This window comes from Ursus arctos, unplaced genomic scaffold (assembly GCF_023065955.2).
Source record: "Ursus arctos isolate Adak ecotype North America unplaced genomic scaffold, UrsArc2.0 scaffold_1, whole genome shotgun sequence".
Lineage (NCBI taxonomy): Eukaryota > Metazoa > Chordata > Mammalia > Carnivora > Ursidae > Ursus > Ursus arctos.
Window position 1 is genome coordinate 108,187,089 of NW_026622763.1, and position 24,625 is coordinate 108,211,713.

General features: G+C 61.2%; 2 protein-coding genes across 8 annotated transcripts in view; both read right to left on the reverse strand.

The window, feature by feature from the left end:
- Positions 1 to 1,281: 1,281 nt before the first annotated feature.
- LOC113247897 (aquaporin-12B) lies at positions 1,282 to 7,542 on the reverse strand. 2 transcript variants are annotated; one of them, XM_057316803.1, is made up of 4 exons: positions 7,420 to 7,542; positions 6,936 to 7,383; positions 4,665 to 4,781; positions 1,282 to 1,503 (listed from the first exon to the last, which is right to left on the reverse strand). In XM_057316803.1, exons 1-4 carry the CDS (start codon positions 7,540 to 7,542, stop codon positions 1,298 to 1,300), a joined length of 894 nt encoding a protein of 297 aa, XP_057172786.1. In that variant the 3' UTR covers positions 1,282 to 1,297. The 2 variants fall into 2 exon arrangements, with proteins under 2 accessions (XP_057172786.1, XP_026345035.2); XM_026489250.3 differs by having other exon boundaries at positions 6,936 to 7,542.
- A 6,622-nt stretch (positions 7,543 to 14,164) lies between these two features.
- KIF1A (kinesin family member 1A) overlaps positions 14,165 to 24,625 on the reverse strand; it is a 95,291-nt gene continuing 84,830 nt past the window's right edge. For all 6 annotated transcript variants that reach the window (XM_026491089.4, XM_026491078.4, XM_044381640.3 and 3 more), the window contains 10 exons: positions 24,228 to 24,361; positions 23,241 to 23,302; positions 22,747 to 22,892; positions 22,314 to 22,514; positions 21,751 to 21,828; positions 20,867 to 20,991; positions 19,795 to 19,947; positions 19,026 to 19,218; positions 18,082 to 18,200; positions 14,165 to 17,693 (listed from right to left, as the gene is read on the reverse strand). In XM_026491089.4, the coding sequence (XP_026346874.1) occupies positions 17,651 to 17,693; positions 18,082 to 18,200; positions 19,026 to 19,218; positions 19,795 to 19,947; positions 20,867 to 20,991; positions 21,751 to 21,828; positions 22,314 to 22,514; positions 22,747 to 22,892; positions 23,241 to 23,302; positions 24,228 to 24,361 (1,254 nt within the window). In that variant the 3' untranslated portion in view covers positions 14,165 to 17,650. The remainder of the gene's footprint in view (positions 17,694 to 18,081; positions 18,201 to 19,025; positions 19,219 to 19,794; positions 19,948 to 20,866; positions 20,992 to 21,750; positions 21,829 to 22,313; positions 22,515 to 22,746; positions 22,893 to 23,240; positions 23,303 to 24,227; positions 24,362 to 24,625) is intronic.

The following is a 24,625-nucleotide window of genomic DNA, read 5'->3' on the forward strand; positions in this document are numbered from 1 at the left end:
GCTGATTCACTGGTTGAATTTGCTGCGGGATTGCCGGAAGCTTCTGTCCTGGAAGTATTCGTGCAGAGGACATTCTGTGGGGACGGATGTGCTGCTGGCCTCCGGTCTCGGGTCCCCCTGAGGAGACTCTCCTCCTTCCTGGGGCTGCGACCTCTGCTATTGTCCCCCAGCACCCCATCCCACACAGACTCCCTTTGAAGGGAGCTGGCTGGTCCCCCATCCCAGCACTACTCCTGTGTGCTCATGGTCCTCCTTCTAGAAGCCTCCGTGCAGCCCCATCAGGCCCTGCAGAAGCTACACAGGGCTGGCTGTCAGGGCCTGCCCGGGGTGGGGGGGCTGCTCACCCCTCCCAGGGCGGCCACTCCGAGGAGTGGGGCGGGAGGCTGGGGCCCAGACGGAGCAGCCTCACTGCCAGGTGGGTGGGGAGAGGATTTAAAGGGGGCGAAGGGGCAGCCACAGGAAGTGGGATGAGGGATTCTTCTTTCTCTCCCATCCCCTGGGAAGCTGGTGCAGGAGGACATGGCCTCCACACGAGGCAAGAGCTCACCCAGGACCTCCCTGTTTTCTGTCTCTTGCCTTTCTCTGCCAGAGGCAAGAGTGAAGCTTTGGGCTGGAGCCCCCCACCCTCACTTTCAGGATGGGGCTCCGGGAACCCCTAGCTGAGGAGGGCTTTCTCCTGTTGGGGCGGAGGTTTCCAGGTTAGCTCTGGTCTTCGGGAGAGGAGACGGCTCTTCCCGGCCTGGCGGGGAGCCCCCGTGATCGGCACGGCTCTGCCTGGTTTAGCGGAGTCGTGGGCGTGCTGCCCTGAGGGTGGGGTGCTGGTGGGTGGTGGCACTGGGTACCCCGTGTCCAGCCCACTCCCCTGCAGCCTCGGCTCAGCCGCCAGCAGGTCCCAGCCGAGGAGGCTGCTCAGGCCTCCCTGGGCAGCGGGTTCCGGGGCGTGTCCAGGACAGCCGGGCACCGTCTGTGCAAACTTCTTCCCTCGGGTCTTCCCAGGCCCCGGGGGACTCACCCTGGACCTCTCGCCTTCCCTCCCGGGTCTTACGTTTGGTTCTAATTCTGAAAAGAAGAGGCAGGATATACCTTGTGGGACATGGCAGTGACTCAGACAAGCCTCCCTTGTGTCTCACCCCTGCCTTCCCTTCCAGAAGCCTCTGTGAGGCCAGGGAGACAGGCAGGTCTCAGGAGTGGTTTATTGACAAATTGTTTTCAGGGAGAAAGGGGTGCGGGTCTGGCCTCCCTCAGCTCAGAGGGACCCCAGGGTCCAGCCAGGGACGCTCACCGGGACTGTGCTGGCTCAGCCAGAGCCCAGCAGCTGCCGCCCCACCCTCCTCCACGCGGGCTCCCGGCTTCTGCACCCCTCTGCTGGCGTCTGGGTGTCTCTAGGCTCCGGGGCCAGCTTCCCTCTGGGAGTCCGGTACTTGTTCCTCTGGCTGTACAACAGGTTCCTCTGGAAAAGGCGAGGAAGGCGGCCGTGGTACAACAGGACGGCCAGGACCATCCCTGCAAGAAACCGGGGGTCAGACCACGGGGCCCAGCAGGCTCACTGCCACACAGGCAGCTTGGGTGCTCCCACCCGGACCATCCGTGTGACGGGGGGTCCTGCGCGTCTCCATCAGGGAGCCCTTGCCGTCTCTGGCTCTTCCTCTGGTGCCGACCCCCCGGGGAGGGGGACAGCCCATCAGGAACCCCGCGTCCTTCCAGACCATGCTCTGGGGACCTGAGCCCAGCATTCCCTGCACCAGCGTCCTGAGCCCGTGCGCAGCCCGCTCCTTCCCAGGGCTGCCTCCTGAAGGTGGCCCGTTGTCCGTGTGCATGGCTGTTTTGGGGGTGTGGGTAGGATTGAGGTGAGGACCGAGGGGGGAGAGAGCAGAGGGGCTGACGGCAGGGGCAGGGCCTGGCCCGTGGTTCCCAGGTTCTTCCCAGAACTTGCGGATTAGAGAATTCTGAATTCCCGCCTGGCTGCCCAGGTCACTGGGAAGATGCTTGCCACAGCAGGAGAGGAAAGCACATTATCCTGAAGTTTCATGTGGACCCTTTAAGGACCCAAACTGTGGTGAGTGCGCCCCGTGATGGTCAGGGGTGGCCTGGCCGGGACCGATCTCCATGGACACCCCAGCCGCCATAGCTCCTGAGAACGGCCCCTGGGCCCACACATGTCCTCGCTTCGCTCGCTGCTCCTCCTGTACCTTGCATGGGATGCTGCGAGCACCCCCATTAGGGAGGAGGGACAGCCCAGGGAGGTGAGTGACTCGCTCAGGGTCACCTGGGAACACGTGCCCGACGGAAAGCCACAGCCAGGGGAGCCACCCCCACTTCCCACTTCTAACCACCATGGGCCCCACTGCTCTAAACGGACAGAGATTTAGTAAAGGGGTCAGGCAACCAGCGGGGAAAGACCAACGCCACGGAGGAGGCTGAAAAGCGAGGGGACAACAAACACGTGAGTGGGACCCAGGGAGCAGAATCCTCAGCCAGCAATGCGGAAGGCTGGAAAGCAACCCATTTCATTCCACAGAACCCCAAAGTTCCAGCAGGGCGCGGCCCAGGACCCCTGGAGGTGGGACTGCAGGTGCTGACCCGCAGGGACCCTGCACTGTGCGAGAAGCTCAGCATCCTGGAGCCCTGTTCCCATGGAAACGGCCTTGGCGGTCCCCACCCAGACCCTGGGGGGAGGCAGAGAGGGCAGCAAGAGCACCCGAGGGTGGGAGTACCCTCCCTGGACGAAGACAAAGTAGGCGTGCACACAGGCTGCTGCCTCCCAGCCTCTTCCCCCCCACCCCAGCGAGGCTTCCAAAGGGAACCCTAATGACTTTGGACATCACGATGGAAGTTACAGAGTCAGAGGCTGTGCTGGGTTGAATGGAGCCCCCCCTGAATTCATGTCCTTTCCAGAACCTCAAAATGTGACCATATTTAAAATAGGATCTTTGGGGGCACCTGGGTGGCTCAGTCGTTAAGCGTCTGCCTTCGGCTCAGGTCATGATCCCAGGGTCCTGGGGTAGAGCCCTGCATCGGGCTCCCTGCTCGGCGGGAAGCCTGCTTCTCCCTCTCCCACTCCCCCTGCTTGTGTTACTTCTCTCGCTGTATCTCTTTCTGTCAGATAAATAAAAAATCTTAAAAAAAAAAAAAGGATTTTTGTATATGTAAGTAGTTACGGACCTGACTCCAGGGTGGCTGGCGTCCTTCTACGAGGAGCTGCGGAGGCCACGTGAGGACTGGCAGAGATTGGAGAGGTGTGGCCACAAGCCGAGGGATACCCAGGACTGACAGCCACCACCAGAGGCCAGGAGGCCAGGGGAGGGCCTGCCGGCCCTTAGAGAGAGCATGGCAGACACCTGCATTTCTGAGCGCTCACCCTGACCACGTGCAAGCGTGCATTCCCGTGGTTTAAGCCTCTTTAAGCCTCTTGGTTTGTGGGGCTGTGGAAGCCGGGAGACAAATGCAGAGGCCACGGGGCCCTCCACACTCAGGAGAGGAGCCTCCTACCCAGACTTTAATCCACAGCCCAACACGCCGTCAAGCAGGGACAGAGCCGAGACGCTGTATTTCAGACACTGAGGTCTCAGATGTCCCGGCCAGTACCGCTTCTCAGGACCCTCCTGGGAGCCTCGCTCCACCATGGGGGAGTAATCCGGGACAGGAAACGAAAAATACACCCCAACATGAGCTGTTGCGGGAGTTCCTGAGTCGTCCACACCTCTCGGGCCACGTGGACACTGCTGTTGACTTCATGACTGAGCAAGAGACCAGGACGTCCCTGACCCTGGGGAACAAGCCATCGGGACCCCAGAAGCCCCAGGCCCGCACAGCTGCAGGGGGGCTGTGTTGGTCACACTCAGAGCCCCAGGGCGTCCTCATCAAACGTGCTCAGAGACCTTCCCGGGCCCCCCGGGGGAGGAGGGATGCATGGCGGCCACAGGGAGGGTGGAGAGTTAGGGCCTCTCATCTGTGAACCGGCTCTGCAAGCCTGCGATTTAGAGATGCAGGGGTGAATAAGGCAACACTCGGCGGTCTCTGGGGTGATGTGGGGCCGAGGAGGGGACTGCTACTCCTGGGACCACAGTCAAGTGGTAAGTAAAGTTACCCATTGTAACCATGGGCCTTCTCATCGCTCCAGGGACAGCCGGCGCCTGGGAGCCCCTGGGGAGGCTGGGGCTGTGCTCCCTGAGAGGGAAGCAGAGGCTTCCAGAGCTCCATGGACCCCATGGCCCCATCCAATAAGTATGGAGGGTGAGGGGGGGCCCAGGGGCTAAGATCAGCTGCCGGCAGCCGCAGGGGCCAGAGTGGCCTGGACGGGCTCCAATAGCTCCCGCCGCGGGTGCCCCGGCTCAGGGTCCGCGAGGACGCCCTGCAGGCGTGTCCACATGGCTGCTGTCCCTGCCCCCCACCGTCCTCCCTGGCTCCAGCCCCTCTGTGACTGCATCCAAACCAAGATGGACCACTCACAGCCCCCCCCCCCCCCCGCCGAGGGTCTCTAGCGGGAACTGAGAAGGATCCCCCCATCTCCCTCATCTGCACCAGGGACGCCACAGCCAGCAGCCCTTGGATCGACTCCCCACCCCTGAGCTGGACCACAGGCATGTCCACCAGGAACGCTTCGTGTGTCCTCCCCAAGCCACTGTCCAGGGCTGGCCTTGCCTGCTGCCCGCAGGGACCCTTACCTGTCAGAGGACCCAGCCAGTACACCTGCATGTACTCCAGCAGGGTGTGCCCCGAGCAGTGGAAGGTGACTGAGGTGGCCAGGGCGGGGTTGAAGAAGGCAGACGTGAAAGGCCCAGCTGTGGGAGGAAGCACAGACGGTCCTTGTGGGGCCTTGTCTGCAGCTGCCTCTCCTTGGGACAGAGCCCTGCGCCTGGAGCCTGGCGCTCAGCCCATCCTGACCCCCCTTGTACTGATGGGGACATGGGCAGGAGGGTCACTCAGCCAAGGCCAGCACCACGGGATCAGGGAGCAGCCAGGACCAGAGTCTCTCCATGAACGTCCGCCACCCATCCCAACCGCTCTCCCCTGATGAACTCACCTCCCCCACCCCTTTTCTCCACTCTCCACCTGTGGGAGGTTTTCCTTGAGAGAAGGGGGGCAGAGACAGACAGAGACACAGATGGAAAGAGACAGGTAGAGATGGGGAGACGGGGAGACGGGGAGACAGACAGAGGCAGAGACAGAGTGATGTCAGCGAAGGGCTGAGCCCAGTGAGGAAACAGGGAAGGGAGGAGGGACAGGGCAGATAAGGAGAGACTAGGGAAAGCGCCAGCGTCCCTCAGCCCCAGGCCAGGTAGACCGCTGCCAAGGAGCAGGGGCCTCACCTGGGCAACCCAGGGCCCGAAGCTGGCAGTGGAGACCAGGATCTGGGGGAGGTGTCCTGGATGACTTCGGGGCTGAAGCAGGAGCTGCCGGCATCTCCCTGGGGCCAGAGCCCAGGCATTCTGGACACAGAGCCCTGCTCCTGGCAAGTCTCTGCTCACCCGTGCCTCAGTTTCCCCACCTGTACATGGGCTCGAGAGGTGCCTTCCCCATACACAGTGTCTGTCCTATGCCAGACCATGGACATCTCAGGAAGTGAGCCCGAAGTGCTGGTTCTGTCCTTACTGGGCCCAGCCCACCCGAAATGCACACTCTGGAGAGCTCATCCCTCAGGCCCTTTCAGTTGTAGCCCTAGCACCCTGAGCAGGCATAAGGTGCCTGCTGAGTGATGTGCACCCCATCCCACAGCACACCCTTCCCAGAGAGCCCATTCCCAGCATCCTGTCCCGTCCCAGCACACCAGTGCTCCGGGGTGCAGGGAGTGTCCACGCCTGGAGAGCCCTCCTAGTGGAGCAAATCCCACAGACAGAATGATGTCAGAGTCCCTTGGGGATTTATCAGCAGCCCCAGCCTGGCACCTTCAAGTTCTGGCCCAGTTCTGGCCCCATGTTCCGGGACAGCTGCGGTGTGAGGTCAGCAGCCTGGGCATCCTGCAGCTGACCTCAGCTCTCTGCTGCCCCACCAATGTGGGAAAGGCAGCTTCCACAGTGGCTGAAGGACCCCACGAGAGCTTGGTCCAGAGGCCCAGGACCTGGGCACAGCCACGGAGGATGGGAGGATTGGAGGATGGGGAGAAGATGGGAGGATGGGAGGAGGATGAGAGGTTGGGGGGATGGGGGAGGATGGGAGGATGGGGGATGGGAGGAGGATGGGAAGATAGGGGGATGGAGGGAGGATGGAGGAGGATGGGAGGAGGATAGGAGGAGGATGGGAGGAGGATGGGAAGATGGGAGGATGGAGGGAGGATGGGAGGATGGGGATGGGAGGAGGATGAGAGGATGGGGGGAGGATGGGAGGAGAATGGGAGGATGGGGGGATGGGGGAGGATGGGAGGATGAGGGAGGACGGGGGAGGATGGGAGGGTGGAAGGAGCATGGGGAAATGGGAAGATGGGAGGAGGATGGGGGAATGGGAAGATGGGAGGAGGTTGAGAGGATGGAAAGAGGATGGGAGGATGGGGGGAGGATGGAAGGATGCTGTCCTCTCTGGAGACATGGGGAGCCATGTGGAGAGGGTTGGTGGAGGAGGAAGAAACAGCAGGACCTGGGACTCTGGGAAGGGGTGGCAGAGGACTCAGGAGCTTCCAGACCAGAGCATGGGCTGGGCCTTGAAGAAACTTCACTGGCTGCCCCCTGCCCCGGCTGCAGACCTTCTGAGATGAACGGGAACAGTTCAGAGTGTGGAGAGAGCCAGCCAGAAAGGACGGCGCCAACAGGGGCCGAGGGTCCCACTCCAGTGCACTGTGTCCAGACCTGCTGGCCGCCCTCCCACCACCCCCAGGTTCCCAGGAGAGGGCTGTCCGCAGTCTCTGGGGGCCGGCAGTCCCCCTTGGCTACAGCTTCTCTCCTGGGTGTCCAAGTGGGTGCAGAGGTTCCGATGTGCCCCGGGGAGAGGCAGCCAGGTCTCACCTGTGTAGGCCATGATGGTGACCAGCAGGGCCACGAGGGGCACCCTGTAGATGGGAAGACTGTTCCGGAAGCGGAGGAGGGTCAGGTGGAAGAAGAAGGCACAGGCGCCTTCCACCAGCGTGCCGTGGGGCACGGACGTGTGCAGGGCGGAGCTGCAGTGTGCGTCCATGAGGCTCTGGAGGACGTGCAAGTCACTGAGCTCCCAGGCCCAGTAGAGTCGGGTCAGGGTGCGGGCCGCCTGCACGCCCAGCCCCTGGGCCACCAGCGTCAGCAGCGTGCAGGGCAGAGAGGCCTCGGCCAGGAGGAGCTCCTGCAGAGACACGGTGGGGTTGGCCGCGGCCCCGTTGCAGGTGGCCCCATGCGCCAGGGCGATCAGGAAGAGCAGCGTCAGCAGCAGGTCGGGGCCGAAGCCCCCGGCCCAGGGGCCCAGCTCCACCAACACCCGCATCTCCAGGCAGCAGGCCCCCAGCTGGGCCGCGCCCACCGCCTCCCGGGCGAAGCTGGTGTAGACACCCCCCGGGAGCAGAGCCTTGGACACCTTCCTGGCCCCCTGGCAGAGGGCGAAGGTGGCGAAGAAGAAGGAGAGGGACACGTTCAGACCGGCCATTGGCCTGGGGGCTCCGCGAGGAGCAGGGCCGAGCAGGGGACCTGAGCTGACGCGTCAGGGCCTGGCCCATCCCCGGCCCCAAGGACAGCGTGGCTGTGGGAGAAGCCAGCTGGGCGGGCTGCGCCTGCGAACGCCACACCTGTGCCCTCACCTCCAGCCGCACCTGCTGCCGGCCCGGGAGCCGAACCGGGAACTTTCACAGCGGACGCCGCACAGTCGGGCGTCCCCCCTGGGGCGTGAGACACACCAGGCCCCTGCCCCCCTCGGCCACCTGTAGGTGCTGGACACGGGCCACAGCTTCAAAGCTGGCACTGGGGCTCCGTGACTCACCCCCCAGGGCTCTCGGCTCCTCGGGCACAGCCTGGAGGCTCCCCGCACCTGTGCTCTGTCCCCGCCTGGGTGAGGGTCCCCGGCTCTGCCTGTGCTGGGGGCCACCTGCCACTGGGTGAAGGGACCTGTCTGTGGGAGGGAGGGAGCTGCTGGTGCCCCAGCCGGGCTGCTGAACCGGCAGAAACAGGCCCATCACCCCACACACGTTAATTTTTCTGCCTAGCAGCGTGAAGAAACAAAAATGCATTTCTAAGAAAGCCTGGCTGGTGAGAAGTTCAGGGGTCTCCTCACAGACCCACACACGTGCTGACCTTGGAAGAGAAGCCCGTTCCCTGGAGAGCAGCCCTCCTGGGGACACCCTGCAGGGTATGGCTCTCAAGTCCAAGACTCTGCCAGAGACTCTGTCTCCGACACTGGCCAGGCTTCAGGGACACAAGCCTGGAGGTCGTGGTCTCGGGACTTGAGGTCTGTGGCACAGCACCGACCCCAGGAGGCCATCGAGCGCCTCAGGGAAGAGCGGACATCAAGCAGCTGTCCCGGGTTGCTGGGGACAGCCGGATTCATCGGCCAAGCCCTGGTGGAGGGTCAGTCTGGGCCGAGGGAAAGAGCTCAGCACCGCCGAGCGGCCACTCCGGGGAAGGGGGTGGGGGTTGGGGGAAGTTGCCAGGGGAAGGGGCTGCCAGGCTGGGGAGGGGCCTTGTGCCCTGAGCCACATCCCCCAGGACTGGGAGGGGAGAGGGAAAGAGGCTGGGAGGGTCACGGCACTGCCAGGAGGAGGAGGGGAGGGGAGGGAGGGGCCGCTGGTGAAGGCCCAGGTTGAGGCTTGCTGGACGCAGCACTGCCAGGGGCCATACCCGCCCAGCCCGACGCGGTGGGCCCAGTGTGGGGGGGGAGATCAGCAGGGCAGGTGGGCCAGTGGGAGACGGGAGACTCATCCCCCCGTCCCATGTCCCAACTCCCGAGGCCTGCAGTTGGCCGGGCAGAGCCGTGAGGGTGGGCTCTGAGCACGGCAGCTGGGATCCCTGCACGGCAAAGGCCCCACTGTCTAGACACGGCCGGGGGGTACAGGCGACACCTCTGCCCCTCCTCCCCTCTCCTGTGCCCACCTGGACGGCCTCATGGCCTGCAGCAGCACTTGACTTCTACCCCGTACCCCTTCCCCATCCTGCCCCCCCCCCCAGAAGGCAGAACCACCCATCAAAATCCTCTGCATTTCCTTCCAAGGAGCTCAGCTGAGCACGGCGGCTGGGGAAGGTGCTGAGGATGACGTCACCAAGAAGAGGGGGATCCCTGAGAGCACCTGACGCCTGAGGGGCCTGACACCTGGGGGACTACGGCAAAGGTCCCGGCCATGCCCATTGGCCCTGTCACTTCCAGCATTGCAGGATCGCCCCGCAGGCCCCTGTGACCCGAGTGGAGCCCCAGCTCTGGGCCCCGGGCTGCTGGGAGCAGGCTGGGCACATTTACAAGGACGCCCAAGGGTAGCGCCGTCTTTTCCAGGAGAACCATCTGTCATCTCTGGCGGCCTCTGCCTCCATGACTGTCCCCGCCCGAAGGCACTCCCTGCCGGCCTCCCTTGCGCAGCTGGGGAGACGTAGAGCCAGGAGGGAGCGTCCAAAGCATGCAGGACAGGAGCTGCGTTCTGGTGGTCACAGTAGATGATCCTGAGGTCCAGAACTTTCCCAGAGGTGGGGAAGGCATCTGCGCCTCAGGGGACAGGGGCGAGGTTAACCCCAACAGGAAGTCGGCCTGCTGCTCCCCCTGGAAGGCAGACAAGCGGCCAGACGACAGGCCCAGGGCGGGGGGTATGGGGTGGGTGTCCCGTCCTGCTCTACGGCCCCAGCCCTCTCAGAGGTGCGGGCAAGCCGTAGAGACCTGGAGTCTGGGAGCGGAGAAGTCGGGGCTCCCTCAGCATTCACACAGACACCCCCTTCCACCCTCCAACTGGTGGGGCCTGGCCCAGTGAAAACACACGGAACGTGGTATCAGACCCCAAACCGTGCCTCCGCGAGCACGCGAGTCCCCTGGTTCCTCATACTGCGCGTTGCAAGGGGGCTGATTTTGTATTTTCACACACGGCGCAACTTCCAGCCGAAACTTGAATAAAGCAAAGCACCCCAGCCTTAGAGCGGACTTCACGCCGTGCGACAGAAGGACAAAGCCCGGGAACGGAGGCCATGCCCAGAGACCATCCGCACCCAGGCCCTCCGCGGACCCCGCCGCCGCCCGTCAGAGGTGCCCACTCCTCAGATGTCTGTTGTCATCGCAAGCTCGCAGACTGTCGCACGCCACTGGAGCCACAGCCACGCGGCAGAGTCTGGCGGCCTCGCGTGGGGCTGTTGGGGGGGCAGCGCTCCTTCCTTGTAACTGCTGAAGGGAGTTCCGTCATGTGGACGGACCCCAGCTTGCTCATCCATTTGCCCGGTGATGAACCTTATGTTTTCTCAGTTTTTGACTAATAGGAAGGAAGTCGTGAGCACTCAGGGCGAGTCTTCCCGGACAAATGCCCAGAGTGCCCGGGGCCACAGGGCGGGTGACTGTTCAGCTTTATGAGGTCACGAGGCCCCGCTCCTGGCAGGTGTGGCCCAGGAGCGGCGTGTGGGACGCACCGTGTCTCTACCAGCCGGGGCTGTGAAGACCGAAGCACATTTCCTGCTCCGAGCAGTTTCTCCTTGCGGGTCCGGCCGCATTTCCCCGACGGCAGACGACACCGGTCACAAGCTCACTGTGCCATGCCACTCCTCAGCGTTTCATCGCGCCGGGCATCTTTTTCCGGTGGCATTCTAGTGATCCTTCCCATACTCCGTGTATACTCTGGAAGAAGTCCTTTTCCTGTAATTGTTTCACACATATTTTCATCCAATTCCATTTTCTTTTCTTTTCTTTTTTTTTTAAATTTTATTTATTTCAGAGAGAGAGCAAGAGGAGGGGAGGGAGAGGGGCAGAGGGAGAGGGAGAAGCGGACTCCCCGCTGAGCAGGGAGCCTGACTCGGGGCTCGATCCCAGGACCCCAGGATCATGACCTGAGCCGAAGACGGACGCTTCACTGACTGAGCCACCAGGTGCCCGCAGTTCCATTTTCGTAATGATGTCTTTCTGTAAGTACTTCTAGAAGCTTTACAGCCTCGAGTTTCCCATTTGGGTCTAGAGTCTATTTTGACTTAACTTCTTAACTTTTGTGAAAAGTGTCAGATGGTCTTGTTTGCTTTTGCACTCGGGCGTCCCGTGGCTCTGGCCCCGTTGTTGAAAAGACTGCCCTCTCCCCATCGACTTGCCGCTGCTCCTTTGTCAACAGCGGTTGACTCTATTTGCGCGGATCTATTCTGTTCCATTGACGGATTTGTCTGTTCTTTCTCCAGGACCACGCTGTCCTGATTTTGGAGAGCTTGCAGTGAGCCTTGAAGTCGGGTAACAGGAATCTGGCAACATTGTTCTTCTTCAGTACGGGGCGGGCTGTTCTGGGTCTTTTGCCGTTCCCTATAAACGTTAGAATCAGCTTGTCGATATCCGAGTAGTTTGCTGGCATTTTGATTGGGAACGCATTGACTCTATGCGCCCAACTAGGAAAAGTTCACATCTCAGCCATCCTGAGACTTCCAGTCCGGGAACACAGAATGCTCTCTTTTTATTTAGGTCTTCTTTGATTCCTTGTGTCAGAATTTTGTAGTTTCCTACATACAGATCCTGTGCACATCCTGATTGAACTTTACCGCCTACGTGCTCCAATGCGAGCGTGCCCTCTCTCTCTCTCTGTCGGTACCACTGTAAATGCTGTTGTGTGTTTTTTAATTTTGAATTCTAGCTGTTCATTGCTGGTTTATAGGAAAGCTACTCACTTTGTATTATCTCTGAGTCCTGTGACCTTGCTATAATCTCTGGTTAGTTCCAGGAGTTTTTTGGTCAATTCTTTGGGATTTTCTAAAGACGATCTTGTCATCTGCAAACAAAGACAGCTTTATCTCTTCCTTCCCAATCTGTATGCCCCTTCTTGTCTTGTAGCACCTAGAATTTCTAGGACGGTGTCGAATAGGATTGGTGAGAGGACCTCCTTGCCCTGCTTAGTCAAAGGGGTGAAACCTCCAGTTTGTCACCAGTAAGAATGACGTTGGCTGTACGATTTTTGACGTTGGCTGTTCTTTATCGAGTTGAGGAAGCTTCCCTCTATTCCTAGTTTGCCCCCCGCCCCCCAGGACTTTGTTATGGAGAAAGCTCTGGGCATATTCCAAAATGATTACTCTTCCACTCCTCCTGATAGAGACGTGAGGGGATTTTTCTCCACTCTTCACAGTGAGAACTTGGTGGGCACCTCCTGGTAAAAGCCACAGGAGTGTGAGGGTCCCCCTAAGCCTGAGCCCCCAGGAGTTCCTCACCTCCAGCTAGTCCACACTGGGCTTCCAGCAATGTGGAGTCAAAACTGCCATCCCAGTGTTCCTACATGGCTCTAGCCCCAGCGGCTTCTGCACCCACAAGCAGATCTCAGCTGGGACTGTCTGCGCTCCTTGCTCCAGATTCTGGGTGACACTTTGCCCTGTGACTTCAGTTATCTGACAGGTGCGCGAAAACTTGCTTTTGGTTTTATTCAGCTTTTTTCTTGTTAGGACAGGGCATCATGGCTGCTAAGATCTTTACAGTCTGAGTTGATCTCCTAATGTTTTCGACATTTAGGAAAATCAGAATCTATAAGGGGCCTCTGTCTTTTAACACAGGTCCACCGTGGGAATTATAATTTATAGTAGTAATAGCTCCCAAGCCAATTGCACATAGGACGATGTCTCTTAATAAGCCAATAAATAACATTCTCCAGACAACAGTCGATTGATTGTACAATTGTTCCAGGCAAAGGGGAGAGGACAGAATGGAAGTCCAACTGAGTTGGGGTGTACCTTCCTGCGAGTGGGTTCTCGGAAGAGGTGGCTTAGCCATCGAGAGTGGACGTCCAGCTGCAGGCACGAAGCCCAGGTCCCTGTTGCAGAGCACACTGTAGGGGAATGGAGGTGCTGTGCTGGCAGGAGGAGGCTCTCTCTCGGGCGTTTTCACCCCTGCCGCCCGTCGCCTTGCCGCGCGGGAGCTGATGCCCCAGGTCTTGGGAGAGCCCTTTGGATCAGCAAACGATGGCCTGGCCCAGACCAAATGCTCCTGGGAAGTCCTCACAAGCTCTCGATATTTGGAAGTTTAAATGCCCACTCGTCGTGGCCCCTCTTCCCTGTGTGCCCACCCACAGCTGTGACTGTTTATGAACAACAGATGTGGAAAACAGCATCCTGACACAGCTTCCTCGACGTAAACACATTCACCCTGAGGTCCAAACGAGTTCACTTAAGTCACAAACAAGTGGATCTGGAATCATCACAAACCAACACACACACCGGGTTTGGATGCTCGCAGCCCCCCGTGTTCTTCTCTCTTATCCAGAAACGGGATCCGTTTCAGCGTCCGTTTTCTTTCAGCCGCCCCGTAGTGTGTGGTTGTAATGAGGTCCGCATACCCTTGCAGCGTCAGTTAGCAGCTCTTCATACAGGATTTCTCTGTCAAAATACCACTGTTGTCCCTCCCGACAGAAGCAGCTCTGGTGCATTTCTAGCTGATATCAGGAAGGACCCGTTTGCACAGAAGTCTATTATCTTAGCATTCCTTTTCTTCTTTTCCAACTGCTCTTTGTGCCCTTACTTTTCATTTCTTCTTTTGATTGATCAGGTATTTGTCCTATTGGTCTTTCCTATGAGCTCATTGGCTAAAGGCTTAGTTAGCAGGAGAGGTTAAGTTTCGTCAGATGCTTTTTCTGTGCCTATAGAGACGGTGATTTTCTTTTGTTATTTTAATAGGGTGAATTGCGTGGATGAGTGTTTGAACCAAACTTGCATTCACAGGATAAACTCCACTTGGTCATGACAGTATTACCCTTTTTACATGTTGTTAAATTCCATTTGGTAAAAGGTTTTTGAAAATAATTTGTTTTCTGTGTTGATGAAGGATATTGGTCTGCAGTTTCATTTTCTTATAATACTTTTGTCTGCTTTCGGTATGGGGTAATGCTGACCATACAGGAAGCTGGAGGTCGCCTGGCATGCCTGAGGGCTTGTGAGTGACACAAACGGGTGCGGCCAGGTGCTGAGGGAAGCAGGTGGGTGCCCCCATGATAAACACCATCTTGTCCCTCACAGCCCTTGGCTCTTTGCGAGCGGGTGCGGTCTCTGGACAGTGCTGGACATGTGGCCCCAGTGGCCATTTCTGGCTGCACCCAACAGACTTCACACACAAATAAAGCCACAGTGGAGGCCCACAGCTCTGGTGTTGCATAAGGAGCCACATTTATTTCTTAATTGGACAGAATCTTAAGTGCACACACACAGTACAGGAGCCTAGAGCCTAACACTCGGGTTTAGGACGTCAGGGAACTAGAAGTCATTACGTCAGGATGGTGGTTACAGCGCGGGGGCCAAGGTGTGCCACACAACCACATATGTACAAGCTACAGGGGAGCTCAGGGGACAGCTAGCTGCAGGAAGCTCAGGCCGTCAAGAAGCCACAGCCTCTGCTAATCCCGGGGGAATGCTGGCCCTGGTCCCGGGGATAAAACAAGGGTGTCTTTTGGGGTCCCACACAGGAGGGAGCTGAGAGGACCAGCAATGTTAGGAACTCTCCCCTAGTGCTTTGCCACACCTGCCCCACAGGTGCAGACTGGGGACCAGGACTGATGGGGAGGGCACCTCACTGCAGCCACCCGGGGGTGTGAGTGTGTGCATGTGTGTGCGGTACGACGGGTGAACGGAACACGGGCGCCGTAGGAGGGATGACTCAGAACGAGGTGGCCTTGGCATTTAGGGGGACCTCAAAACTCACTGCTGGGGACTAGCCTGGATGCACTGGAGCCTGGGGCCGGTGGGCCTGGAGCCTAGCCCCCCCCTTCCTGGGACCAAGGCAGAAGGAGCTCACCCTCCCGTGGAGGAGACCGAGAGCTTCTCTGGGTGACAATGGTTGTCCCTCAAACCGAAATGAGTGACATCAAGCATTAAAACAAAAAAATTCCCAGAGACGTGGCTTTCTGGATCTTTCTTTCCTCCCCACTCAGTGGGAAATAGCCAGGTCTGACCTCCCTCTCTGCACCCACAGTGGGCTGACCCTCAGGTGCCCCCAGATCAGCCTCCTGGGTCACAGACGTGACGACCACATCCCAGTTTGTTAAATGCTTGTCCCCCCTAATGTGACACGTGGGTAGCTTCTGGCAGGGCAGACATGAAGAGACCAGCTTTTCTGACTCCGGTTTCTCTCCCCAGAAACTCCAAGGGTCTGGCGGTGACCACGGGGCTGGGGGGGTCCCTGTCAACTGCCAAGCGGCACCAGGCCAAAATTAAACAGTCCTTGGAGCACCTCCATGGCCGTGGAGGCTCCCGAATTTAGGGTGATTCCCAGAAACCGTCGCATGGGCCCCCTTGCTTCAGCCCGCCCCCATGAAGCAGGTGCTCTGCAGGTTGGCTGGCCTCAGACACCTGCATCCTGGGTGCGAGGGCCTCAGACCCTCCGAGGCCACTGCCGCAGGCTGGCTGACCTGAGTGGGCTGTGGCCGGGGCCCTGCACCTCCGGGCTTTCTGCGAGCAGGCGGGACTCCTGGGAACCAACTCATCTTGGCAGGGCTCCCTCCCCCCCGGTCCTCCTCCCTGCCCTCCAGGCCATCATAAAAGCCAGAATAAGTGGTTGCTCTGGACCGTGCCGCACCCCTGCTCTCTGCGTCTCCGCCTAGGAATGTCTGGTTTCTGGATGACGTTTGCTTTCAGTCTGGGATGTGAGCCCTCATCTGGCGGCCTCCAAGGATGGCCACTGAGCCCTGCACCTGCAGATGTGGTTTCCCAGGACACGTGTCTTAGTGATGGAGCTAATCCATCAGTGCTGCCTTCCAAGCACCGGGGGTGAGGGTAGCAGTCAGTGAAAGGGGCCACTGATGTGCTGCCTGAGACCGGGTGTGGGAAAGGCATGCTCACAGTCTCTGCTTCCAGCCGGGCTGGTGTGGCTGGTGTGGCTGGTGTGCCCAGACACCACTGCCAGAGGTCGCTCAGGTCAGGGAGCCCGCCGGCCTGGTCTCATGTCTGAGGCAGCACTAAAGGGGCCTGAATACTTTTCCAAGGAAAGCCTCGCACCAGAACCTTCTCACGTGGTATGGGAGCCAAGCCCACATGTCCCTGGAAGAAAGCGGCTGCACACACTTGCAGCCTCAGTGCACAGAATGGGACAGTGTCTACAGGTGGGTGCCTGTTGGGGACGGCCCCGGCTGAGGGGGGTTTGGAACCACTGACTGGGGTGCGACAAGATAATCCAAACTGAGTGGAAAGGTGAGGGGTTCATGAGTGGTGCCCTGCAGGGCCCGGCAAAGGCGTCAGAGAACAGCGTGGACCGGCCGGCCGCGAACTTGGGCCAGGAACCCCCAGGACTCTGAAACCTGCTGTCGGTGGGCCATGGTAGGGACGGGGTTTTGTGGTTTGGTTGCTGTTTTCCCTTGAGTTAGGAGGAGGCCACATGTGCCTTTGGGTGTGGGGACAGGTCGCTGAAGACCCCCCGGCACCCCGTGGCTTCTCTGATGGGTTTCTGGCCTGGGTATGATGCCTGACCACACTCTCAGCCTGGGGCGGACACTTGCCCTGTCCGGGCTGGCCCTTGGGTGTCGAGGCTGCAGAGAGAACGAAGTGGATCTTGTAATGAGAGCTCCGAACAGCATAAGGGCAGCGGTCTTGGGTGCAGGACAGGAGGGCCTCCCTGCTGACAACGGCCCCGTCGCTGGCTGCCTTCACCACACCCCAGGACTCACAGAAACTCTTCTCTTGGGGCAAAGGGGGGAAGTCACACACTTTCTTCCCAGGAACGACCTCGAGCTCACCCCATTTCTCACAGCAGCTGGAGAAGCTGCACCACAAGCCCTCGCCGCCTGGACCATCTTGAGAACCAGCCTCCGGCACCCTGCCAGTCTGGACACATGATGCCCCCTGCGCTCCCTGCCAGGAGAGCCCCATAGCCCAGGGGCCTGTCGCCTGGTCTCCCAGGGAGAAGCTGCGTCTCCAAGGCCCACGTGAGACGCGGATGCCATCTCCAGCTAGAAGACTGCACGGCAGCTTCTGCACGGTGCGGACTCCAGGCACCAGGTCCCTTGACATTCACACACACACACCCCGGGATGAGGGCCTACCCCCCATGTGGTTGGGGAGAAGCCTCCACTCGGGCCTGGCGAGGCGTGTGCCCGTGGTGCCCACCAGGAGGTGCCCGGCCTGCGCAGACACTCCTTCGCCGTGGCCTTCCCTACGAGCCTTGGGGGATGTGCGTGGGAGCAAGCGGGGGACGGGGTCCATCCGAATCCTACAGGTCTATGTGAAGGCATTAGAAATAAATACTTATAAATAGAACATAGTCTTATAGTTAATTTCTGAGTGGACTGTTTCAATGTCACTAACTAATGTATATTAATTATAAGTCTGTCTATGCTTAAAAAAATATTAGAATGGCAGCGATGCCCCTGTGGCTTGTGCCCTCTGGCCTTTTCAGCACCTCCCAGCTCTTCCCACCCAGGGCACGCTCGGAAAGAACAACTAACAAACGCGGCCTCTGCTGGGAGCAGGACAGGTTGTGTGGCGCAGGTCCCCGGGCCAGAGGTGGCACTCGCGGGGCCTGGCGCGGCGTCCCCGAGAGGGGACTCGCCGGCTGGCTGGTGGGGGCAGGCTGGGCGCAGTGACATGACAGGTGGTGATGAGGGCTGGGGGTGGGGCCGGCCTGCTGGCTGTCGCGGGAGGGCTCCGGCTCACACCCTCATCTGGGCAGACCGCCTTCTGGAGAGCTTGGACCTGCGGGAGGGCCGGGAGACAAGCCGTGGTCGGGAGGCCGCTCCCTGCGCTGACACCCCGCCCCCTCTGCGTCCCTCATCGCCCGGAGACCAACTCCTGTCCCCGTCACTACAGGGGCAGCCCGCCCGCCTTCCGCCCGCCTTCTGTAAGACACAGGGGTCGGAGGGGCAGGGCTCCCATGCACCAGGGCCTGGCCGTTCCCAAGCCACGCGTCGCATTTCCAACTACGTAAGGCCAGCACCTCCCCCACCCCCAGTAAAACGTACATTTTGAACATCTCGGGGATTTATACACTTCACCAGCCACGACACCAAAACAAGCACTAATGTCCTCAAAACATGCTCCCAAGCCGAAGAGCAGGGTGGGCGGTGCCGAGGGGGCGCCGTACCGTATGGTGCCGGCCAGGAGCGGGTTGAAGGCATACAGCCAGTCGTGCATGTCCTTGTCGCTGTTGGCCTGCAGCAGAATGCCGCGGTGCTCCGTGCACACGGCGAACGTGTTGGGCGTCTGCGAAGGCGGGCGGCCGTGAGAAGGTGTGAGGCTCCCCCAGTCAGCACATGGGGGCCACAGTCCCCTGGGGCCCGGTTGGGGCACAGGGAAGGGGCACCGCTGGGACAGCTCACGGGGGACAATGAGGGAAAGAAGACCCACGGGAGACAGCTGGAAAGGCTGCCCCCCTCTCTGCAGTGTGCACGGCCCACTCTGACGCAGACAGTGTGGCCCCCTCGCAGAAGGCTCTGCAGTCTGCACCCTGTCTCTTCTCACGCCCAGGGCTACCGTGCCACTGCTCTGCACTCTCCCCGGGATGCATCCGCCCCCCACGGGCCGAGGTTCCTTCCCCTGCGACCCTGGCTCAGCTGCAGGGCCCGGCCTCTTCTGCTAAAGTCTGAGCCCTTGGTGGCGTAGATGTGGGTGGCAGGCTGAGTTCGTGCCCCCAACCCCTACGGCGGGGAATAAAAAATCAGCTAGCGGGCACTGCGGCCTCCAGTGGAAGGAGTCAGGGCTCCTGGCACACACGTCCAGGGCCACTGCTGGCTCGGAGAGGAGCAGGCCAGAGCCAGGGACAGGAAGGCCGACTCCCAGGCCCACTACGTGGCCGGCCCCGTGGGGCTGGGTGGCCCCAGAAGGGAACTGGGTACTGGCCTCTCCTGAATGGGAGTGGGTCAACACCTGCCCCCTTCCCCGTAGGACCACAGCCCATCAGCGCTGGTCATCACCAGGACTAGGAGCCCCACAGGCGGGCAGAGAGCGGAAACAGGGCCCGCAGGGGACTAGACCCAGCTCCACCTCCCCAGCCAGCCCAGGCCCCCCATCCCGTGTCCGAGGCTGCACCTTGAGCATGGCCTGCTGGTCCTCGCTGTACTCCACTTGGGCGGTGGACAGGTTGAGCACAAACCTCTCCACGGCGTCCTTGTCGCTGTTGTACAGGTAGGCGTAGGGCCGCCGCACCACCACGAAGCGCTTGGCCCAGCCCGCCGTGTGAGGCTCCAGGAAGTGCAGGTACCCCTTCTTAGAGACGATGGGGCTGCAGGGTGGGGACAGCCACTGGTCCGTGCACTCCTGGCAGTCGTGGGGGTCTCCACCCCCACCCACCACCAGGCCCCTGGCCGTGCCGGCCACCGGGAAGGTCAGAAAGTGGGGCCCTGAGAAAGCCAGGGCCACGGAGCTATGAGGTACCTGGTGGAACCCCCACCCAGGAGGTCGGAGACCAGAACCACCCTTTCTGGGCCTCAGTTTCCCCAGCTGTGCAACGGAGAAGCTGAAACAAAGCTGCAGCTGCCCCTGAGCCGTCACTGTGTGTCACGTGACCACACCCCATAGAAGGAGGCCTTCTTGTGGCCGCAGGGGCCAAGCGGGCATTCGACACAGGGGCCTAATAACGCAAACATGCACGCAAACCGGGGTTCTGCATAGATGCATGCTGGGTCCCCCACCCTGGGTCTGGCCCTGGCCCCCTTCCTCCCCGTGCTGTCTGCTCATTCTCTGCCCCTGCCCCAGGTCGGGGTGGCCAGCCTGTCTCCCTCATACAGAGCTGTGGGGACAGAGCTGCCTGGGTGGTGCTTTAGAAGCGCCCCTGTTTGGGGCAGGGCCCCCTGCACACCTGACCCGGATCTCCTGGATGTCGGGAACCAGCAGGCGCTGGGGCTCCTTGTCTGCCTCCGCTGCCCGAGCCGGGGAGGGAAGCTTCTTCGAATCTGCCTCTGGCACAGGCTCAGGTTCTGGGCTGGCTGGCCGGGAGCAGGGCTGAGGGGTCCTGGGGAGCAAAGCAAAGCCTTTGCATGCCTGCAAGGAGACGCCTCGCCAGGCCCGGGCTTCCTCCCACCGCCAGCATCACCCCCTCGGGGCTGCCCGGCCGCACCCGCAGCTGGAGTTGGGGGGCCCCGGGCCACCCGATTCCAGTGATGCACCGGGGTGCCGGGGAGGGTCCCACGCTGGCAGCCGGATCCGCTGAGCAAGAGCCACCACCCCTCTCCTGCAGCACATTCTGCTCCTCGCCCTCGTGGAAGTGGGCCCCTCCCCCCAGAGCCCCAGTGGGGCTGAGGCTGTCATAACGTCTGCAGAGGCCATCCACACAGACGGAGCTGCTGGTCCTCGGCACCTGCTGGGTCCAAAGAGCCTGACCGATGGCCAGTGACACCTGTCTTCTGTGAGGCCCAGAGGGCTTGATGCCTTTTTTGTTTTACGAACAAAATGTGGACGTTGAGGGGTTTCAAATGTAAGGGCTCAGGCATCAGCGGTGCTAGTAAAGCTGGGGGGCTGGGCAGATGTCAGGCCATCCTCGTCTGCAGCCGCGGGCCATGGGTCTCTGGGCTCTGCTTTGTCACCTTCTAGCCTACTGAGTGTTGTACAAGCCCTTCCCCCTGAAAAGGGGTTTTGTTTTGTGCTATTTGGACCCGTTCCTGGTTTTAGTCCCCACAGCACTTTAAATCAATGTTCCAGCCGCAAATGTCCTCCGAAGAGTAAGACGACGGGACCGGATGGGGGCCGTGCCAGCCAGGGCAGGGTGCAGGGTGGACCCCTTCCACCTCGCCCTGCCCTAGATGTGTGTGGCCATCCCTGGTCATTTGTGCCCCCCCCCACACACCCCCCACACTCTGCACCTGAGTCGCAGACACTGTTATCAGTCGGTTTGCGGTACTGGAAACTTCTCCAGGAGGCTGGGGCTCACTCACCTCAGCTCAGCGGCTCCATACCGCCCTTCGACCAGAGAGGGGCAGGTGGAGGAGGGGGTGAGCGTGGCTGCCCCCAGAGGGGACATGGAGGGGTCCCGAAGCAGGGTGACAGACATCTCGGAGAGCTGTGAAGGACAGTGAGCCTTTAGCAGGGCGTACGGGGTGTGGACACCTCTGCGGCGGCTGAGGCCTGTGCCTCAGCTCACATTTCACCTCCATTTAGGGCACCCCCCATCCCAACTGCAGACCAGACCCTCTTCCCAGCCTCCCTCGAACCTCTCCCAGCTCCACACACCCCTGGCCTGCCCCTCCCTGCTCTGTCCTGCCTCAGGAGGGATTCGTGACTGCTGGGCTCTAAAGAGCGAGCAAGGACCACAGCGGGGTCAGAGAAGGCTCTGCCAAGGCGCGGTCTCTGAGCCCCCACTGTAGGATGGGCAGCCCAGGAGCCACGGGGAGAGGCCCTTCCAGGCCTAGGGGAGGCTAGTGCAAAGCAGGAAGGCCAGGCGCAGCAGGCTGCAGGTCAAGGGCGAAGACCGGTGATGGGCCAGAGTCTGCGAGGGGGGCTGTGCACGGCAGGTCCTGCACCAGGGTGGGCGTGAGCAGCCCGGGACAGAGGCAGCGGAGGGAGGGCCACGCTGAAGGAAGCAGGGAAGGTACCGGGTGGGCCTGGCCCCAGCTGGCCCTGAAGAGCCCAGTGCTCCACGGACCCCACACATAGACCTGGCTCTTGGGCCTCGGGCCCGGGAAAACCAGGCCCTTGGCTAAGAGGTGCTCCTTTCGGCTGTGAGAGTATGTTTCTAAGAAAACCTTTATTTCCTTCCCTGGATAGGCGTGCGAATTTTTCTTGGTGACGACAGCCCCCTGGGTGGCCCCTCGCTGCCCACCTTGCTCTCGCTGGCGCTGATGCAGACGTGGCTGTGGGTGTACTCTCTGTTGAACGTGTGCGTGAGGAGGCGTAAGCACTGCAAGGAGAGCAAACATCCAGTCGGGAGGTGCCCCGGACCTGGCTCTGCCATAGGCATGGCCCCTGGACACGGAGGACTGGTCGAGGGCCGGGCACAGCAGCTCAAGGTCGGCAGCAGCTCCATCCTCCAAGGTGATGGGTGAGCCAGGGAAGCGTCTCAGAGCAGGCCCCGGGCCCAGGACAAAGATGGGGGGGCAGCGTTGCCCAGTCTAAGAGGTCTTCCCAGCAGCCTGTCGAGCCGCAGAAAGAGCTAGCTCTGGATTGTGGGGATGAGTTCCCCATCAGCACAGGTATTCAAGGAGGCAGATGACAGCTTGGGGGAGGAAGCTGTAAAAGGCTGCCAAATTCCAATGTGTGTGGAGTAAGGGGCAGGGAAGGGGCCTCTATGGACCCCTCATTCTCCCAGCTCCTGCTCTGATAGGACGCGCCTGAGTCACCAAAGCCCTGGAGGGGCCAGGGTCAGCACAGCGCTGCCTGAGCTACCTTGACGGCCAGCTCCCGCTGCCTCTCGCTGGGAGCCTCCAGAGGTGACGGCCGGCCCTCGGCTGAGAGTGGGGAGGAGGGGCTGGACGAGACGTGGGACCCAGAATCCTCGCTGGAGGCGGGAGACGGCGCCTCGGGGCCGGGCCGCTGGGTGGTCTCCAGCTTCTCCCTTAGCAGGAGGTAGTGCCTGGTCTTCTCCACCTGCACAAGAGCCAGGACACAGCTCGGCCCTGCAGCCCGGGAGTACCCGGGCCCGGGAGCGCCCGCCCACCATGCCCCCTGGCCGTCCAGCCACCCAGCCGCTGTCCTGCATCTGCGGCCCAGCGCCCGTGCTGGCAGTGAGCAGAGGAACGCTCCTGCTCCCGCCACAGCCTCCTGCTTCCCGCATGCACCCGCACACGGCCACCTGGGCGGTCCGTGCACTCAGGCCCACCTCCTGCAGCAGGCTCAGCTTCTCCAGTTCCCACTGGTGGTCCAGGATGAGGCTGTCACTCCGGGGCCTCCAGCCCGCCAGGTTCTCCTCGCCCCGGACGTAGGCCACAGATGTATCCAGCACTCGCCTTCGCCGCCGCTGCATCCCTAGAAAGGGGACCCTGGGCTGCCACACCCCTGCCCTGGCTCCAGGACTTGGGCTCGGGGTGGGGACTTGTCCACGGAGGGAGGCTGGTTCCCCTGGGGAGCGCCTCGCCTGCAGGAAGTCATCCAGCACGGTGGCCCCTAAGGCCGCCCCCGGCGCAGCCTCTCCCCTCACCGTCCTCTGGCCGCCCAGAACAGCTCCAAGTCCAAAGGTGAGCACGTGAGCCTCGAAAGGGAGGGCCCCCCAAAACAGCAGCTTAGCTGAGGTGACCCGAGTGACCCCAGGGAACCCTGGCTCCCTGACAAAGTGCCCCTTGCCCCCGTAGCAGAGCGAGCAGGGCAGAGGCCTACCTGGGCTGCCGGCATCGGCCACATGGCACAGGCTGAGCTCATAGACGCCCGTCACGCGGTTGCTGCGGGGAGCAGAGGGGGGGAACATGTGGACGCCAGGCACAGCAAGGGCCAGTCAAACGCACATTGGGCACAAGTCCCACTGCACACCCATGCCGGGTGGCCTTGCATGGAGGGCCCTCAGCTGCAGGTCTGTATGGATAGTTGTATCCCAGACCCCTCCGGGCCCCCTTTTGCTGAGTGCACACTGCCAAACTTGTCACGGAGGTGGGCCCAGCCGGCAGGCAGTATCCTATACTCACCAGGTGACCCTGGATGACTGGGTTAGAGCCAGCCCGAGGCCACTATGTCCTGAACCCCATACTCCATCTTCCTGTTAGTGCCCCGACGGTCTTGCACACTGGGGTCCATGAGACAGTGTGGGGAGCCTCACTGAAGTTGAGCATAGGGGCCTAGCACCCTTGGTGGTCTCTGCTGTTGGGGCAAAGCCCCTCCTCACTGCCTTGACATTCTCTTTCATTCCCCTCACCCCCCAGGAATGCAGGGACTGGTCAGAGGGGAAGAGGGGATGGCTTGTCCCAGACCTGACATTCTATACCCCTTGGGTGTTGCCAGCCTGCAAGAGGCAAGAGGCTCTGTCCAGAGTGCCCTTTTCCCATCCCAGCCCCCCAGTCTTGCTGGCATGATCCCTGAGGTCCCTGGGGAGGAGGTTCCCCAGCCATGGGGGTGCAGTGGGGCCCCAGGACTACCCACGGGAGGGTCCCAGGGCAGGGGACCGATTGGGAGCGTGGCCGGTCTGCCTTCTCTTCTGGGCTGGCCTGCAGCAGGCTTGCTACTCGAGCCTCTGCTGGGCATGCCTAGCCACCACCCGTGCAGAGTCCAGACAGCAGGGCCCCCACCAGCCGCCCACCGTGGACAGGCTCTCCTCTCCGAGGTTGTCCAGCCACTCCCTGTGCAGCCCCCTGCCACCCCCACCCACAGGCTCACCTCTCCGAGGCCCGCAGGCTCCCACTGCCAAACAGGTTGCGGATGGAGCGTGAAGCAGGCAGCTTAGCGTCCCGAGAGTAGAAGACCATGCAAAAGTCCTTGGTGATGACGGCTGGCTGGGTGCAGTTCTCCATCTGGCATGGGGGACAGGGGTTGGGGCTCAGGCACACGAGCACCCCCACAGTACCTGGACCCCAGACCCCCATCTAACCATCTCTTGGGGGACACACAAGCTACCGACTGACAGCCTCAGACCTTCCTGGGCCCCTGGCATGGGCCCCAGACCCAGGTGGGAGGTCTCTGCTCCCCCCAGCCGATTCCTGGGAGAGAACCAGAGCCCCACCTCCCCAGGTTGCAGAGGGCTGGGTGTTGGTACCAGGGACCCCAAGGATCCCAGA

What these genes read in the sequence shown, in the direction of transcription:
- LOC113247897 (XM_026489250.3), bottom strand. Translation starts at nt 7,542, where the DNA reads ATGGCCGGTCTGAACGTGTCCCTCTCCTTCTTCTTCGCCACCTTCGCC. An exon ending in CACCATCATGGCCTACACAG is followed by an intron (nt 4,782 to 6,935) that starts GTGAGACCTGGC and finishes TTCCTCCCACAG; the next exon opens with CTGGGCCTTTCACGTCTGCC. An exon ending in CTGGCTGGGTCCTCTGACAG is followed by an intron (nt 1,504 to 4,664) that starts GTAAGGGTCCCT and finishes GGTTTCTTGCAG; the next exon opens with GGATGGTCCTGGCCGTCCTG.